The sequence below is a fragment of the Natrix helvetica genome, assembly GCF_964273705.1.
Source record: "Natrix helvetica genome assembly, chromosome: 4".
Lineage (NCBI taxonomy): Eukaryota > Metazoa > Chordata > Lepidosauria > Squamata > Natricidae > Natrix > Natrix helvetica.
The window spans coordinates 82,025,948-82,045,721 of NC_138550.1; the positions used below are offsets into that span (position 1 = coordinate 82,025,948).

General features: G+C 42.2%; 1 protein-coding gene across 3 annotated transcripts in view; it reads left to right on the forward strand.

The window, feature by feature from the left end:
• Positions 1-239: 239 nt before the first annotated feature.
• TRIO (trio Rho guanine nucleotide exchange factor) overlaps positions 240-19,774 on the forward strand; it is a 292,427-nt gene continuing 272,892 nt past the window's right edge. The window contains exon 1 of one of the 3 annotated variants that reach the window (XM_081950510.1): positions 240-1,653. In XM_081950510.1, the coding sequence (XP_081806636.1) occupies positions 1,548-1,653 (106 nt within the window). In that variant the 5' untranslated portion in view covers positions 240-1,547. Of the gene's footprint in view, positions 1,654-2,869; positions 2,895-19,774 lie in introns of those variants that run through there. The other 2 variants (XM_081950507.1, XM_081950508.1) reach the window with 2 other exon arrangements.

Genomic DNA, 19,774 nt, shown 5'->3' on the forward strand with positions numbered 1-19,774 from the left:
ATTAACTCAATTGAACTTGCTTGGTTATTAACATTGTCGCGTCAAACGCCCAGTCTGGTGGGGAACAGATTATAAAAAAGTATCTTCTCCCCATTACAAGCTTGCTCAGGTTGGGTCTCTTCCGAATCTTGCTGGTTGGAAAGCTGAGCTGGGAGCGGAAAAGGCTTTCTGATTAAACAATCGGGCGCCTATCTCCACCCATATAAACTTCACCGGGTAGCTATTGATCATTGTTGCCTCGTGAAAGCCTTCCCCATTGTCAGAATAAAGATGGCTCGTCCCAACTATTTCGCGGGAGAGATTTAGAGATCCCTTTTTAGCATACATTCCCACTTTTCTTTCCCGATGCCAAAAAACGAACGCAGCTTTTCGGGCTATTGTTATTGATCGGCCAGGTAGGGGGGAAAGACCAGACCGGGGCATTACTTGAAGAACAGATACAGGACTCCACAAATCTCAGTTGCAAACACCACGCCTTATGATGGCCTCCCCCAGAAAGAGGGCGCTCTTTCCTCCTCGTGGTTAACAAGGCGCAAAAGCTAACGTAGGCATCTATGTATTAAAAGGGGATTCCCAGCTTGGACTTCGGCGGCCGTTTATAATGCGCTCTCAGCCAATAGCAAAGGGTTCTTTTCTTTAGCGGCGCTCTCCAATCACCCCTCTCGACTGCTTCTTCCTGTGCAACCTGCCGAACGCTGACGGAATCGTCCGGACTTTTCCGACTGGCTGCCCTCCCTTCATTCCCAATGCTGCTTCTCTTTCTCTCTCCCTCTTTTCCTTGTCCCTTGACTTCCCTGGGCGGGGATAGGAGTCTCTTCCTTCCTTCTCTGTTCCCACCCACCTTTGCAATTGCAATCAAGATGGAGGAGTGGGACGGCTTCAGTTCTCGTCCAGAGCACTGTTGCTAACGCAGCTGCTCCTGCCTTGGCTCCCCAAAGACTGCAATACCCTGCCACCAACTTGCACGCCCGCCGCCACCTGCTTTCATTTCCTTTCCCTCCCACCGGCTTTCTGCTGCTGCTGCTGCTGCTGCATTGATTGCAGCCCCTTCCTCCCATCAACATCCATGCGCCCTCCCTTCCCCCTCCTGCGATTGTCTCTCCCCCCCCCTTTTTTTTTGCTCCCGCATGCATCCATTGCTTATGCATGCGCCGCACACCCTGCCTCTCCGGAGGGGCTGCCGGGGGCTCTCCTGGAACGGTAATCGCTGAGCGCACACCTTCCCGTCGGGTCCTCTTCCTATTATTGTAACCTTTTGCTGCTGCCTGTCCAATCGAGCCATCCATCCATTCAGCCACCTCTTTCTCTCCCCCCCGCCGCCCTCCCCCGCCACCTTTGCACCATCACCACACCGCCGTCTCCTCTCTGGATGGATTTTTTTTTTTTTTTTTTGCTAGAAGGTGAAAAACCGGGGATCCGGTGGGGGGAAAAATAGGCTTTCGTTTTCCCGTCATCCTGCTGTCAGGATCTAGGAAGGAGGCTGATCATCGTGGCGGCGGTAATCGAGGGATCAGATCCGGAGGAGCCACCGACCTCAGTCAGTCGCCATGAGCGGTTCCACGACCGCCTCCTCCAACAGCGGCAACGCGGCTGGGGAAGGGGCGGAAGACGCAGCCAAGGATTCCGCGGACATCGCGGCTTTCTTCTGTTCGGGTAAGTTTGCAAACCCAAAGCTCTTTTCAGGGTGGGGTGGGGTGGGGATGATGATGATCAAAAGAGTTCGGGAAAGAAGGGGATGGTTCTCCTAATATTCCTTCCCTTCTCCCAATTCTCTCCGGAATTGATGATCTATACATCCATGTTCGAAAGCAAAGGGAGTGATTCATGTCTGGTGATTAAACCGTTCCTAAGGAGGTGCTTCCCTTTCTAATACTTACGGAAACGAAGAGATGTTGTCTTGGCCCCAGTAAAGATAATCTTTAACTAGCTCTGGTGTCTTGTTGCAAAAATCCCCCCACTCTTTTAAAATAAAGTCGTCTTTTTAAAGACGCTGTAAAAGTGAATATTTTTTTAAAGGCTTGGTTTTCTGTAGGTTGTAAAGATAGAAGGTGGGTCAGGCTTACTTTTATATCTTTAAGGATGATCGACAGTTGATTGCCAAGTGTTCCTTCCTCTCTCGGTTGAAACAAAGTGATTAAAAACAAAAAAAAACCAAAATTGTATATTTGAAAAAGCTGTGGGGAATCAGGAGTGGGCTTCTGAACAGATAGTGGGTTCAATCCTATTGAATGCAAATTCATAATTTCAAGGTAGGTTTATAGGATCACTTTTCAAATATTTGAAATCCCCCTCTGACACTTGACTTTGATGGATGGATCTTGAAGATCTAATAAACACAGTGGAATCTGATAAGCCAGAAGTCTCTTTATCCCTGCTGTGCTCTAAGTGTGCCTTAATGTCATAACCATGGCCTTGTTCAGCAGCCACAATTCCTGATCATTGTAGTTGGTGGAAATGGTAACAAATGCAATGCCTTTTTTATTTTCCAGAAAAAGAAAGCATCTTGTTTTGTAGGCTTTGCGGGGTCTTTGGTCATTATTTTTTTTATTAAAATGGTAACATAGTACAGGTATTCCTTCCAGCCAGTTTAGTTGCATTTTGCTGTCAATTGTCATACTAGGGGGTGCCATATTGATTACATGAAATGAGACGCTCTGATTGGGTTCACTTTGGGGGGGTACCTATTAGGAATTTGGTAGAATGTGGGCATCAATACACTTCATATTTATTGTAAGGTAGGATTTTTAGAGAACCTGATGGCAAAGCAATGTATGCATCTTTGAGACTTAAGCTGTTAAAAAAAATACTTCGACAGGAGGCAAATGCCAGAAGCCTTTCCTTACATGGTCACTCCAGCTGTTGTGGTAACCTTCTTGTATCCAGTTACAGTGGTGGTAAACTTTTTTTCTTTTTCTAAAGCATGTTGATGGCCTACTAGCTGGAAATGGAAACAAAACGAATTAAAGCAAACAATAATTTCCTCAGACTTTATCCAGGACGGTAGAGCAAAAGGGGAATCTGTATTGTTCAAACTGTCAGCTTCCACTTTTTGTGGGACTTCAATGTTTGGAGCATAACTCGGAAATATTCTAAAAGTTGTGGAGAGGGAGAAAGCAAGCACTCACAGGGATTGCCCTGGGGTATGTGCTTTGCATGATTGACATAGAAATGCTGTGTTATTTTTGAAAGTATGTATGTGTGCACTGTTCCTGGGATACAAGTAGGAAGTTGTGGGTTTCTCTTTTGTTGCCTTGAGTGAAACTGACAGTAAAGGAGGAATCACTGGTGGTGTTAGACAAATTCAGGCAAAGCAGTGGGTCTGGCTTTATATTTTGGAGCTAAGGCCTCTCTATAATGGGATGGACTGTCATTACAATCTTTGCCTGTTGCCAAAATATGCAGAAAGAAAAGCATGTCAGAAAACTACTTCTTGGAATAGCTTTTTGAAGACACTTTTTCTTAACCAGTAATAGACAAAAGGTGCATTTCCACCCTTTTTTGTGGCATTTTTGTGTTCTTGATTAACACCACCTATATGTTGCTTATTACCTTTTCAAGGGAAAGGGGAAATTAGCAGCAAGTTTGCAAATGTATTAATCTGAATCTTCTGAAATGTATTAATCTGAATCTTCAAAAAAGGGAAAAAATTAGATCCAGGAAACTACAGACCTATCAGCCTAACCTCAATACCAGGAAAGATTCTGGAAAAAATAATCAAGCAACGAATTTGCGAACACCTAGAAGCAAACAAAGTAATAGCCAAAAGCCAACATGGATTTGTCAAAAACAGATCATGCCAGACTAATCTTATTGCATTCTTTGATAATGTGACAAAATTAGTGGACCAGAGGAATGCCGTTGATATAGTTTACTTGAACTTCAGTAAGGCTTTTGATAAGGTAGACCATAACCTACTACTAGATAAAGTAGAAGAATGTGGGTTAGACAGCATCACCACCAGATGGATTGGTAACTGGCTGACCAACTGTACTCAACGTGTAGTTCTCAATGGAACTGCATCTACATGGAGGGAAGTATGCAGTGGAGTACCCCAAGGCTCTGTTTTAGGCCCAGTACTCTTCAACATCTTCATCAATGATTTGGATGAGGGAATAAATGGGGAACTCATCAAATTTGCAGATGATAACAAGCTGGCAGGAATAGCCAACACTCCAGAAGATAGGCTTAAGATACAGAAGGATCTTGACAAACTTGAACATTGGGCACTATCTAATAAAATGAAATTCAATGGTGAAAAGAGTAAGGTTCTACATTTAGGCAACAAAAACGGAATGCACAGGTACAGTATAGGTGATACCTTACTCAGTAGTAGTAACTGTGAAAGTGATCTTGGAGTCCTAGTGGACAACCATTTAAATATGAGCCAGCAGTGTGCAGCAGCTGCCAAAAAAGCCAACACAGTTCTAGGCTGCATCAACAGAGGGATAGAATCAAGATCACGTGAAGTGTTAATACCACTTTATAATGCCTTGGTAAGGCCACACTTGGAATACTGCATTCAGTTCTGGTCGCCACGATGTAAAAAAGATGTGGAGACTCTAGAAAGAGTGCAGAGAAGAGCAACAAAGATGATTAGGGGACTGGAGACTAAAACATATGAAGAACGGTTGCAGGAACTGGGTATGTTTAGCTTAAGAGAAAGAAGGACTAGGGGAGACATGATAGCATTATTCCAATATCTCAGAGGTTGCCACAAAGAAGAGGGAGTCAAACTATTCTCCCAAGCACCTGAGGGTAGAACAAGAAGCAATGGGTGGAAACTAATCAAGGAGAGAAGCAACTTAGAACTGAGGAGAAATTTCCTGACAGTGAGAACAATTAATCAGTGGAACAGCTTGCCTCCAGAAGTTGTGAATGCCCCAACACTGGAAGTCTTTAAGAAGATGTTGGATAGCTATTTGTCTGAAACGGTATAGGGTTTCCTGCCTAGGCAGGGGGTTGGACTAGAAGACCTCCAAGGTCCCTTCCAACTCTACTATTGTATTGTATTGTATTGTATTGTATTGAATGCCATTTAAAAGACTAAGCCTGCTGAGATCTAGGGAGATTCATTTCTTGAAAAATGGAATGAAGGGAGGTTGAGTGAAGGTTGCATATTAGCATCTCTTTGTGATAGGCATGTAGAAGGAAAACCGGATATAACTTACTTACCCATCATTGTTTTTGCTTGCTTCTACTTTCTTGGACAAAAAAATGGGGGCGTCCATGGGCAAATGAAAACTATCCGATATTATGTTAGAGGCTTGTATTCACACCTGATCAGAAATGGATGTGCTCAGGCTGCTTTATCGTATGTATAGTAAAGTAATGAATAATTTAGATTATGTAGATTATTTTAATGTAGATACATGAATGAATAATGTAGAATAATGAATAATGTAGATCTCAGGGTAGATCTATGGATCCTGTTCTTCAGAAAGCCTCAGTCCTGTTTATTATTACTGTCACTGGGCAGTGCTCAGGCCAGAGGCTTCTTACTCTTTCCAGCTTTACCAAATCACTCAATATGCATCGTTTACAATAAAATTGCACTCCAGATCATTTGAATACCACCATTTTATAGTCTTACAAGATCAGCATTATTCCAATTGGAATTGTCTAATTTGCTCTGCCTTGCATTTCAAAGATGTTTTGAGATTATGTGTGAATAGTAAAAGGTTATCTTATTTTTGCATTTGGGCTACCTTTTATCACTGGGGGAGCTTTGGTATAGTGTGGACATATCTATAAAGTCTAAATTGTAACTCCAGTTTTAATCATCTGAAGTTTAGAAAATGGGTGGCTTCTCTTCCTGGTCAAAATAAAGATGTTTTCCTCTTCCTCTTTGAATTCCATTGTAAAACATATTCCCCATGGATTTTTCTGTTTCAGAAATTTTTTGATTCCGTGCGTTGCTACACATTGGATTACTCAGAATCTTTCAATAAAAGCATAAACATTTCTTGTTAGTACCGATGGAAAATGTGAAAACCTGTAAAAATCAGTGATGGGCAAATATTTCTTTCCTGTAAGAAGTGATTTAAAGAGCTGTAGAGTGAGTCATGACCTGGCATATTCTAGGAGGTGATGGGATTTTTTTTTTTTGCTTAAAAATAAGTAAAAGTCATAGTTAAACCCTAGGCTATCTTAATATTTTTAATATATTATAGTATCCCAAGATTTGAAAGTAGTATTTTGTATTAGTTAATCAATGGTTTTATGCTATGAAAAGCATCCAGTATTTGAATAGGGAAAACCTGGAATGGGAGCATAAGGAGGATAGGAAGTTGATATTCAGTATGAATATATAATAGGGGAGAGAGAAGAAATACAATCACTAGAAACTGGCAGAAAGGGGAGACTTAGAAAGATTTGAAGGGGGGTGGGGTGGGGGAGATTAAGCTAAAGAGCAGTGTTCCAAGCATGTAAGTAGGAGTATATAGTTAGGGAGCAACAGTAACTGGTCTTTTAGAATTGCAAAGGAGGGAGTGGGCTTTGAATTTAAATTGATGCTGCAGCTGTTAAAAGAGAGTTATTAGTCATCGGGAAGGATGAACTTTTTATGGCATGGAATGTATTGACTGGGCTGCCGGTTGTTTCCACTGGGCTAGTTAGTCTAAATCAGTCTTAAATTCTGCTTGTTAGAGTCTGAGGTGTTGAGTAGTCTGATCACCGATTAGAAGGAAAGAAAAGATTTAGGAAGACTAGTATGTGATGCTTTGTAATTACAATTAGTGCTGCCCTATTCTGAAAAGATCTAAGAAACAGTGAGATTATGCTTACAGTTGGATGGGTCCAGCCAAACTGAACATAAGGCTGGATTGACAAAGTAGTGTAGTGTAGAAATAGCACTTCTTTCTGTTTCTAAAATGCGAGTCTTCATCCACATGTAGTCTGAAGAGTGTGCTATGAGAAAGTTCGACTATAAACTTCGATACTAAGCTATCGCAACAATAATCATTGATTAGATTTCTTGATCCTTTTTGAAGAAAGAAGATGCAATTGAACTGTGATGTAGCAATTCAAACTGAACTGTGATGTAGCACAAGAAAAAAAAGTCCAAGCCTACTTCCATCTTCTTTCATAAAGCTTTTCTTTCTATATAAGGTTGATGAGAAAGTGGATATCTCAGCATGCTGTGGGAATGTTTCTATATATTTAAGGTAATAGATAAAGGAACATTTGCCACCAGATCCAATATGAAAGAATAGTGTATCAAGTCTGTGATCATAATACTTTGGTATATATAGAATTCCTTCCAATTTTGTTTTAATTGGCAAAATTAATATTGGTTGCATTGTAGAGCTTGCATATTAAAAAGCACCACAAAGGCATTATTCATTGTGTTAAAACATCTCTGTTGTACGAGGTCTGAGAAAGAATTCTTGCCATGTTCTTCACCTTTCATTCTTTCCTGTTCCCTGTAATTATATAATTTGACCCACTAGATCTGATGTGCCGCTTAGCACTTCGTGGTCTACATTTTTAAAATGCCTTCTAAAAATAGCTGAAGGAGTGACTTTGAACAAACTAGATCAAGAAAAGTTTCAGAAGTTGTGTAATGTTCAAAGATATTTTTGTCTATCTTTTGAACTACTTTACATGGAATTAGTTTCTTTTTGTTCAGTATTTTTACAAATCCCACAAGAGTCAATTTGGTTTGGTGGTTAAAGCACCAGGTTAGAAACTGGAATGCTATATCCTTGACTTACAATAGTTCATTTAGTGACCGTTCAAAGTTACACTGGCACTCAAAAAAGTGACTTATGACTGTTTTCACACTTACTACCGATTCAGTATCCCCATGGTCAAGTAATCAAAATTCAGATTCTTGGCAACTGGTTCATATTTACGATAGTTGCAAAGTCCTTGGGTCATTTGTTCAGCTTTTGCGATCTTCTGACAAGCAAAGTCAATAGGGAAGCCAGATTCACTTAACAACCATGTTACTAACTGAACAATTTCAATGATTCACTTTAAAATGGTGGCAAGAAAGATCATAAAATGGGGCAAAATTCACTTAACAAATGTTTCACTTAGCAACATAAATTTTGGGCTAAATTGTGGTCATAACGTGAGCCACTGCCTGTAGTTTTGATCTTGCCTTAAGCATGATAGATGATTGGGCGACTTTGGCCTGGTCACTCTTAGTCCACAATGTCAGGTTCACAAAACAACCCCACCCCATTTTTTTTAACAATATCCCAAATAATGAAATGCAAACTTTTTAATTTTAACCACTTCCTGTTAATAAAACTCAGTACATACATATTTAAACCATGCCAATTGCTGCTAAAGAATATTTTTTCATTGCTGAAATTTGTATTCTTGAGTTTACCCCTTTATTACTGCTGTAATAAAGTGAGCAGAGTATAGTTTCATGGCAAAACAATATGAGGATATGAGTAAAAGGGAGACTTGGGTTTAACTCCACATCAGCCATGGAAGCTAACCGAGTTACATTCTCTTGGCCCAGTGTACCTGACAGATTGTTACTGTAATGAAAAATGGGAGTTGGGAGTGGTATCAATAGTGCCTTGAATGCCTGAAGGGATGTATATCTAGCAACTAAGCAATGAAACAATGCCCTTTCTCCCTTTCTGGCTTTTCATGGAGCTGCATTAGGCTTGACCCCAGGCTGACGGAGATGTCAAACCAGCTCTTCCAGAAGCCCTCTAATTCTACATGACTTTTTTTTTATTTCCTGCCTTCCTAGAAGACAGAGTGTGAGGGAGATCAGTCTCACAAAGTATCAATGCAACCATAATTCTGTTGAAAAAACAACTAGAAAAAGGAGAATGTTAAAAAAAAATAACTTTCAAGTTGCCACATGTAATGAGTGCCAAAGGGCATAAAAATAGAGCTGCTAAAAACTATCACAAAGAAATAAGCCTTTAACACAGTGCTTAGTTAACTTTTCCCCATTCCTCTGGAGACTAGTTTTTTAAACAGAGTCTCTGAGGGGAGCAGGGGGCGTGGCTACACAATCTTTGAACTCAGTCCTTGGGGAGCAAGCTGAAGTTAACCCATGCTTGGACACTCCTGCAGCGCCTAGAGAACGACCATTCAGGTAAGCCAACGGTCATTTTGTAGCATAACCATATCCTACACATGGAATCTTGTGGAACTAGAATGTGAATAAAAGCTTTTGGGGTTGTGTTGGTGGACAAACATGATCAGTTTGAGGAACATGAATTATATCCTTTCTCCTTTTCATTAATCTCTGCCTTTTCTCCATGTGAAATGGGTCAAGAAGCTTGTTTAATATCAGAATTCTCAAGCTGATGCTAACTGCTGGCAGACCGCATGTCTGCATTCAGTTTTACTTGGGCTCCAGTAATCAAATGGGGAAAAACGGTTTTGCCAACAGTTCTGTTTTTTAATAAAATGGTTTGCAGAGTCTGTGGAAAAATATGAAATCTGATTGAATACAGGCAGTATTCAGCTTGCTTTAACAATGGTCTAGAATTTTGACAGCCTCAGAAAGGGTTCTTTAAAGCCCACAAACACTAATGGCCATTGCAAAATGTTACATCACTATCTTCATCACCTGATCACAATTTGGGAGCTGGTAACCTATTTGCAGTTATGACTGGTTGCCAAGAACTCCACAATCCTATGATCACCATTTGCAATTTTATCTGCTGGCTTCCCCAGAAGTCAATAGGAAAGCCAGCAGGAAAGATTGCAAACTACTGCTGCTGACTGAGAGAGCTCCCTTTCATCTCAAGGGACTGCTGGAAATCCTGAAAGTTTCAACTCTGTTCCTGAACTCTGCTGAAGGAGTTTCCTTCTGTGCAACGAGGGGAACTCCTTTGGAAGCCCGTCTTTCACTCAGCCTCAGAGACAAGAGGGAGCCAAAATCCAAGCAGAGATCAGAGAGTCAGTGCAGAAAGATAGTGGGTGGACTCTGGGGGAAGCCAGGTTAAGACCTTGCACAAGTATCTCTCTGCTCATGGACTGAAACCCTTCTTGGATTTCAAAAGGGAGGATTTTCAGTTTGTGAGTGAAGATCTCCCCGACCACCCTGAGATTCTGTCCAAGTAACAACTTATGCAATTGCTTAATGACCATAACCAGTAATGCTGCAATTTCAGTTGTTGAATGAAGCAGTCACATGGACAATCACATAACATTTTTCTTAATGATCATTTCTCTCAACCACCAAGATCTCGATCCCAGTTGTGGTCATAAGTTGAGGATCAGATTATGTGTGGCTATCACTCTCTTAGATTATTTACCTGTCTCGCTAGACTGGTTAAAATGGGCCTGCCCCTTTCCCCTAAAGCTCTGGCAGGTTCCTACCCTCTTACCTTCCAGAAAACCATTAAAAGCTAGTGTTACCTGCAGGTCCTAGGATAATAAGGTTAGAGCCAAGGGGATTATATAGCTGGATGGATGTAATGCAATTGTTGGATTGGGTGCCTGCATTTGTTATTCTATAGGAAATCCTTGACTTGCAACCACAATTGAGCCCAAAATTTATGTTGCTAAATGAGACAGTTTTTAACTGTCTCCGGACGCGCCCGGAGACTGCAGCTAGTCCAGAACGCGGCCGCGCGGGTTGTCATGGGGAGTACCAGATACTCCCACGTAACACCACTCCTGCGCGAGCTGCACTGGCTGCCTGTGGTTTTTCGGGTGCGTTTCAAGGTTCTGATCACCATCTTTAAAGCGCTCCATGGCACAGGACCTAGTTACTTGCGGGATCGCATCCTCCCACATACATCCCTGCGGCCAATTCGCTCTCACAGGGAGGGGCTTCTCCAGGTACCGTCCACTAGGCAATGCCAGCGGGCGGCGCCAAGGAGTAGGGACTTCTCTGTGATGGGCCCAACCCTCCGGAATGACCTCCCCCCCGATATTAGAACCACCACGGACTTCCGCTCCTTCCGACAAAAATTGAAGACTCACCTGTTCCGATTAGCTGGCCTGGGATAATTATAACTGTTATAACTGTTACCTCCTGGAAATATACTTTTAACTGGTATTTTAAGGGTATTGTTTTAAATTTAATTGATTTTAGGGGTTTTAAAGCCATATTTATATTCTTGCTGTACAGTTCTTTTAATTCTTTTAACCTCCTCCATATTTATTTATTCATTTATTCATCTGTTTATTTATTTAATGAATTTTACTGTGGATGATGTATTTGCTGTGTGGACTGTACACCGCCCCGAGTCCCTTTTGGGAGAGGGGGCGGTCTAGAAGTGCAAATAAATAAATAAATAAATAAGTGAATTTTGCCCTATTTTGCCCTTTCTTGCTACAGTTGTTAAGTGAATCTGGGTTCCTCATTGAGAGAAGGTCAGAAGGTCACAAAAGGTGATCGCATGACCCTGAGATACAGCAACCATCATAGATATGAACCAGTTACCAAGCATCTAAATTTTGATAACATGATCAGGTGGATGTGCAATGTTCATAAATATGAAAAACAGTAATAAGTCATCTTTTTCCATACCGTTGTAACTTCAGACAGTCACTAAATGAACTACTGTCAGTCGAGGACTACCTGTATGTTTTTATCATGGTGTTTTGTATTACTGATTTTTGCTGGCCAAAGGTGTATCTTACAAGGTGGATGGCCATATTTTTTCATGCATCACAAAGATCCAAAGTTCAATACTAATCATCTCCATAGATAGGAGGAATAGGAAAAATCCATGACAAAATCTTAGAAATGGGATCAGAATTGCAGCTTTTTTCTTTAGTTGTAGTGCTAGTTCTAGCAATAGTTCTAGAAAGCCAAAATCAAAACCCTCAATATTTAGAGATAATGCTTTAGAGTAATATATTGCTTTTTTTTAAAAAAATGTTTTCTTTAGTTTAAATTTGTTCAAAGAGTGTATCTGCTTAGCCTGTTGAAAGTATTCATTGATCCATTGAACAGTTCTTAAGTTCAAACCAAGACATAACTCAAAATAATTTTAAATGGTCATTTTTGGATATTTGTGTAACTTTCTACTGTTTTGAAAGCTTAAGATGATTTTTTCCTTGTCATATAGGAAGAATGCCCAACCTAGAACGTATGTCCCCACATGCAGAGAGAAATAACTATTGCCCATATGGTTAATGCTTCTGAATATAAGCTTTACTTCCTTAGAAACTACATTAGGGAATTAGCACTTTGCGTTATATTTCTGGGAAACATATCTATATGGATCTTTTCCAATAACATTAACATTAAATGAATTTCCAGTAGCAGTGTCTTATATTTTTGTCACAAAATGTATTGAGACTTTGAAGTATAGCTTAGTTTTCTTTCTCTGAAATTAATCCTTGCTTGAACAAACTCGGCCAGTCCAAACAAAACAAAAATGCATCCATGTTTACAAAAATATGCAAAGCTAATATAGCCCAGGTAACAGCTTATTGCTCATTGTGAATTTTCAGTTTTTCAGTTCAATAGTGCCAATAAGGCAGTGGTGGGTTCCGAATCCCGTTGCAACTGGTACGGTGCAATGGGTTGGGCGTCCACCACATGAACGTGTGCAGCACGCGTGCATATGCGCACAGCGCACACATGTATACTTAGCACCTGTGATGCTCTGCGACACCTCTGTGACACTCCAGCTGCTTGGTGGAGTGTTGCGCAGGTACCGTACACTCCGTGCGCCGAAGCCCCAAAAACCTCAAATACCGTAAGGAGCGTGGGAGGGTGGGCCCTCTGGAGCACCGTACCAGAACGATACCTGATCCTCCCAGCAGGCACTGGTACACCTGTACCGGGGCGTACCAGTCGTAACCCACCACTGCAATAAGGTCTTAAAAGTGGGAAACATGAAAACACTATGTTATGCGGTTGAACAAATAATCCTGTAGTTACCTAATTTAATATCCCAGTGTTTACGGCCCCATAGATTCAGTCTGATCAACTCTGATGCCTGATTTGCCTTATCCATCTAGGTAGTCCTTGTTTGGTTAATGATAGTAATTGGGACCTTAATTTCTATTGCCAAGCAGCACAGTTGCAAAGCACAACATCATGTGACCATACTTTTTAGCAATGGCATTTCCAGCAGCTTCTGGTTACCATTGTTAAGATAATTATGTGTCATTTTTAAACACAATGTCACATGGTCACCATTTGTTTTGTCTTGCTGGCTTCCCCATTTTGACTTTGCTTGTTAGATGCCAACAGTGAAGGTTGCATATGGTGATCACATGACTGACTGCAGGATGCTGTGACAATGTAATCATGAACTGGTGACTGAGCATCTGGGCCACAATTTTGGGACTGTAGAGACTCTGATGGACAGAACTTTGAGGACCAGTTATAAGTACCACTTGGTCATTGCCATTGTGGACATTGAGTGAGTGATTGGTAAGCAAGCATTACCTGAAATTTAGAATGTAGAATGGTAGTTGAAGTTCCAGACCTTCAATTCAGAACTTCTTATCAGTTAGAGTGGTTATTAGAGAGAAAGCAAGAGTTGTGATGAACAAAGAGTTCAAGCACAATACTAATTCTTAATATGTCCAAATCATGGTTTGCTAATAAACTTCTAATCATAGTTTTGGATCGTGGCTTGATCATGACTTATCAATATTGCAGCCCTAAAGCTCTATAAAACCACTCTGCTAAAATGCAGCATAACATTTCTGATTTGGAAAAAAAAAGGGGGGGTAAAAGAAAAGTTTATCCTGCTTATTCCATGACATCATTGCATTCCTGCAGATCTCCTCCTTGTGGCTATAAGAGACAAAAATATGTGTTGTAAATGCGTGTTTCCCCCTACCAAACCAAACAAGTTTCCTGCCCCTGCCCTAAACCATAGTTAAGTTCCTTATTGTTGCATTGGTATGGTGTCTAGACTGAATTGTAGTCTCTGTGTTGACATTTGTGGCTCATCTGATATATAGTTCAAACTATACTGCAAATTTTGCTTTGAGAAATTGACTGTTATGCTGTATTTCAAGGAAGTGCCAGGGAAAATTACAATAATATAATAAGGCAATATGTCATTCAGTTGTTAATAAGTAAAATCAATTTCAACTTATTATTACTTACCACAGCATTCTCCTCAACCGTATCCCTTTTCTTTACAAATAAAGTTCTGATTTTTGATACTTAAATTTCAGTTAAGAAAAAAGTGTGGCCTGTATGATCACAGATCATCTCCTTGGAGTCCCATCTAGCAATGTAATGTTGTCTCCTTTTCTTACAAAGCTATGACTCTCCATTGACACTGTTATCACCATTTTGCCTGCTTGAGATTCCAAGTGAACTAAGAATAGGAAATAATATGAAGACAGGAAAAAGAATTTATCCTAATGATGGAAGTGCACAATCCATTTTTGGCTTCTGATTTTTAAATTATAAGAATATTGTGAAAAGAACAGAGAAGATTGTTACAGCAAACAATAACATGTAACAAAAATGAATGTAGAACAAAGTGTGTTCTTATGTTTGTTTATATGTAATATTAAGAATAACAGAGATGGAAGAGATCTTGGAGATCTCCTGGTACAACCCTCTGCTCAAGCAGGAGACCCTATACCATGTCAGACAAATGGCTATGCAATCTCTTCTTAAAAACTTCCAGTGAGGATAAGATAAGATAAAATAACCCTTATTGTCATTTTTTTACTGTGGGCACACTGGCATACATGAAAAATGAAATTCTGGAGTGCCTACAACTTCTGGAAAGAAAGTCCTTCCACTGATTAATTATTCTCATTGTCAGGAATTTTCTCCTTAGCATTAGGTTGAATATCTCCTTGATAAGTTTCCATCTGTTTCTTCTTGTCCTGCCTTCAGGTGCTTTAGAGAATAGGTTGATCCCCTCTTCTTTATGGCAGCCCCTTAGATATTAGAACACTGCTGTCATGTCACCCCTAGTCCTTCCCTTTATTATACTAGACATATTCAATTTCTGCAACCATTTTTCATGTGTTTTAGCCTCCACTCCCCAAATCATCTTTGTTGCTCTTCTCTGAACACTTTCTAGAGTCTTCTTTGCTGTAGCCAAGCTTGAAGTTTTAGTGATCTTGGGTAAAAAGTAGGACACTGATTCACTTAGGTACTAAATTCTGAAAAGTTGAATCACTTTGTTCAGGAAAAATATGCGTGACCAGGGAGTGATTCATATGCTGGTGATTTCTTCACTACTTTTGTTATGCTACTCATTGGGGCTGGGGGAATAAAACAAAAGAAAAGTGCTAGAAAATAAACTTTTTGCTGCTTGAACTAATTTTCCAGTGACATTGATGAAGGTAAATAAGTGTCGCCAATTCTCCCAACAGAATTGTAATGCTACACAGTAAATAGGCTTCCAAAGTCATATTTCAACTTAGTAAATGTAGTGAATGAAACCTAAAAACAATAATTGTGTTCTGTGAAAAGGAGGGAAGAGTATATTTATCCTAAGGAATAGTTTCCTTTTTAAATATAAAGAGAGGCCTTATGGCTGTTGCTAGTTTAGGCTCCATTATATAAGGGTTTAGATTGTAATGCATGTAAAAACGTTCACAAACACGTTGATGAGGGGAGTCTCTCTTGACCAATTCTAAATCGAACTATTCTTGTCATCTTTTTGTCTGCAGAGCAGTTTTCTGTGTGAGTAGGAAATGGAGTCAGGAAGCATTGTGGAGGAAAAGCAATTGAGCATTCAAAGAAGAGTCACTGCTAGCTCAGCTTGCTGGACACTTTTTACTGAAACAACTCCTTGTCAGTTCCTCATCTTACTTTCTGGAGGAAACGGGCCTTCCCTTATACAGGATAAGAAATTAATTCAGGGCATCCAGCTAAAGAAGATGTAACTTCATTTTGACAAGCTATTATTTTTCCATAAAAGCCCCAAATCACTGGCTTATTCATGATTTCTTTTTTTAAAAAAATTGGGGTGGCTCTATGAATTGAAATGTTATGGCAGGGATGGGGAATTGGGAGTTGCATGAAAAACAGTACAAAACAGTAACTATGGCCACAGGAAATTTGCCTCACCCAGTTTTGTAGTAAACCACAGTCTCTTCCCTTGCTTAAAAGCTAATTAAGCTGAACTCCCACTTGCTTTATTTATATTTATTTCATTCAATTTAGAGGATGCCTGACTCCAAACAACTCTGACCAGCCCACACTTTAAAAAGTTTTTTAAAAAACACCATCATGAAATAGGAGTTGGGGGAAGACCACAAATAACACACCAAAGGAAAAAAAACAACAGTTTTGACAAGTCCTAACCCCAAGGCCAGGTAGAAAGAACTGAAATATTTCAAGTACTTTCAGGACATTATCATGGTGGGAGCCTTACAGAAGTCTGGAGAGATTTTGTTCCAGAGGATAGGCACCGCAATAGATGTAGTTACCGTAAGTGCTTGCTAGGTAGGTCCCAATATATGACGGTGTTCAATTAATTCCCCAGGGTAGCATATTTTATGATTCCCAGTCCGAATCCTCTCTGGCTAGAGAGGAGTGGGAAGACTGAGATTGATGGGTCAAGGGAGCCTCCTGAAGGGGAAAGATGAAAAAGGCAAAGGTCAGCAGGGGTGGCGGCCAAAGAGTGCAGGGCCAGAGAGTGTGGAGCAGAAAGACCATCAAAGTAAAAGATCAGCAGAGTACAAGACAGCCAAAAAGGCAGGTGAGGAAGTTGAAAAGGAGGCAGTCCCTTTACCTTATTGAGGCTCAGGATTGGGCGGGAGCAAGCCAAAAATGGCTTGGGTGGGTCCTTGCCTAATGATTAGTGGTATTCAATTAATAATGGCAGTGGGGACTGTTAGGATTACTGTTACTAAGCAATGTGCTGTTACTAAGCATCATGTAACATGATGCTTTATGATCACATCACTTAGCGACAGAAATTTTGATGAGAATTACTATCATATCTCAAAGACTACCTGTATCTGAATTTCAGGCCTGATACTGTTTCCAATTTGGGAAGGAGAAAGGGGTGAAGAGGGAACAGTGTTGGTGGTAAACATAAATGTACTGGTATTCACTCATGAGGAGCAAACTTCAGTATAAATATAATTAAGCTAAATTGAAGTTGACTTGACCTAGGAGGGTTTTACACTTGAGAGAAAGTAAGACCCTGGAAGTTTTTAGGCTCTGCGACAGCTGATTGAATTTCATGAATGACAAATTTTGTTGTTATGTTAGACTACTTAGGCCTTGAGATGATCAAACATACCACTTACTCTTGCTTGAATGAAAATATTTAATAGATCTAAAAAAAGAGATGGGTTTCTTTGACTTCAGCTACCTCGGTGGCGTGGTGGTTAGAGTGCAATACTGCAGGACACTTTTGTTGACTACCAGCTGTCTGCAATTTGGCAATTCAAATCCCACCAGGCTCAAGGTTGATTCAGCCTTCCATCCTTCCGTGGTGAGTAAAATGAGGACCCAGATTGTTGGGGCAATATGCAATATACTTTGAGAGGGCTGTAAAAGCATTATGAAGTGGTATATAAGTCAATTGTGATTGCTAATTCTTCTTTTCTTATGATGTGGTTCAGTACCCCAAAATAAAGCAGGGTATGAACCATTTAATCATTGAAAACCACACAATGGAAAAAGACTTGTAAAATTAGCCTTTCTTTTCCAGTAGTGTGGAGGGAGGGGTCACGGCAGGGTTATCGCAGCCTGATTGGTCCATTTGACTGAGAGAAAGCTTCTTAACCTTCGGCTTCTCCCGTTGGTTCCCAGTTTCCTCTCAGTCAAGGTCCAAGACTCAGGTTTGGTTCCTAGTTAGAGAGTTTTTATAGTATTTTAGTATTGGATTTTTTAAAAAAAAAAAATTGAACATTCTAAATTTAAAGTTTTTTGGCTAGTTGGTCTGCCTTGCAGGGCTGTTGTTACTGCCCTCGGAAGGCTGAGAGACAGGGGGGGGGGCGTTCCGTGCCTTTCCTCTCCCAGGGGATCGCCCGGACTGATGCCTGGAGTCTCGGGCGTGCTGGGCGATCCTATAACCTCTTTTGCTGCCTAGTTTGCAGCGACACGTTCAAATTGACTGGAGCCGCAGCGCGCTGGGGTTTTTCGGCGCGAAAGCGGCAGATCGGCTTCCTTTCCAGTCGCCTTGATCCCGGGGCCGGTTGCGGCTTGCGGCAGAGGCGCGGGGGCATTTTTTTCTTGCCTACGGGGGTTTTTGGGCTCCCCCAGTGAGTGCAGGCTTGGATCGGGGCGGCGAGCTTGCGAGCGGTCGCCCGGAGGCTCGGGAAGCGTCAGCCAAGGTCGGCGGCCATTTTTGGGCGCGCTTTGTCGGAGGACCGCCCACAGAAGCCGGCGGCCATTTTTACCACACGTGGCTGGGCCTGCAGCACGTAGAGGCCGGAGGATCGTGCTGGTGCGAGTAGCAGCATCGCAGGCAGCCCAGAGCAGGCGTCTTCTCACCAGCTAAAGGGCTGTGGCTGCTGATTTTCCCTGTTTTTCGGCTGTTTACCACCTGGAGCACGTGAGTGGGGCGATGGCGGAGAGATCAGAGTCCCAGCAGGCCGCGCCACCCCAGGCGGGCGAAGATAGGGCGGATCCCACCCCCACAGTTAGGCCTCGAGCTCCTCGGCCTTGCGCAGAGGAAAGGCCTTCAAGAGCTCTGCAGAGAGATGAGCTCAGGCGATCAAGGGCCATTGAAAAAGTTATTGAAAGGGCCGAGAAAAGGCAGGCTCGGGATCCTGGGCCTAGATCCGGATCCCCACGTGCTTTGGCTTCCTGTCCTTCTCCTCCTGTGGCCAGGGGGTTTAGCCCTTCATCTTCATCTGACTCCTCAGGTAGATCTGATAGGAGTCAGGGGCGGGGGGATCCTCGCTCTCCTTCTCCTTCCCGGGGGACTAGAGGGGCAGATAGGGAGGACCCATTGGAGGGTACCTCTGCAGGCCCGAGTAGGGGCAGTAAACGTAGCAGGGCCCATGTGGCACCAGATTATGATTCAGAGGGCGATGAGGAGGATCTGGAACACCTTCCTGAGAACCTCAAAAGGCTTATTTCTGCGGCCATCTCTAGGGGCATAGCCCAAAGGGACAGGCCGTATCATCACAGTAGGCTTACTCCTTTTGGTAGATCTAGGTCTAGGGCTTCTTCCCCCTCCCTCATGAGTGAGGTCTCCTCAAGGGGGGAGGCGAGGAGGGATGATTGGGGGTTTTCGGAGGAGGAGGATGCGGCCCCCGAGTCGCCTCGTTCCTCAAACCTGTTCCTTCAGGCCATGTTCAAGCCTTTACTTAAGAAGGCTAGGAGGACTACCAAGGTGGGCACTGGGGACCCCACAGTCCCCCCGCCCACTGATCCGGACATGGTCATGTTCTCAGCGACAGCCACCAATAAGGAGGAGATCCCTGCTCCTCCCCTGTTTTTGGAGGTAGCTACTAGTCAGTGGGCCCGTCCTTCTAACTTTTCTCCGCCTGGCAGCAACGACCGTCGCGCCTATAACATGGAAAAGTCGTTTGTGCAGGCTATTCAGCTTCCGAGTATAGATCAGCCCATAGCAGCTCTAGTCTCATCCTCCCCAGTGGTCTCGGGGGACGCGGCAGACAAGCTTAAACCAGAGGACAAGAGGGCGGAGCTCACTTTACGTAAAAATTTCAAGGCCTCAGCATGGGCGGTGCGGGCGGCGGCTGCCGCCTCGTACTTCAACCGTACAACGGTTATGTGGCTTCGCCAGCTTCAGGACCGTATCCCGATCCAAGATGAGCGGGTACACCAGGATTTGGCTAAAATAATGGCAGCGTGTCAGTATTCGGCTGATGCGACCCTAGACGCTGTTAGATTTGGGTCAAGTGCTTTGGCCACCTCTGTGGCCTCTCGTAGGCTCCTGTGGCTCAGGAACTGGCAGATGGACTATAA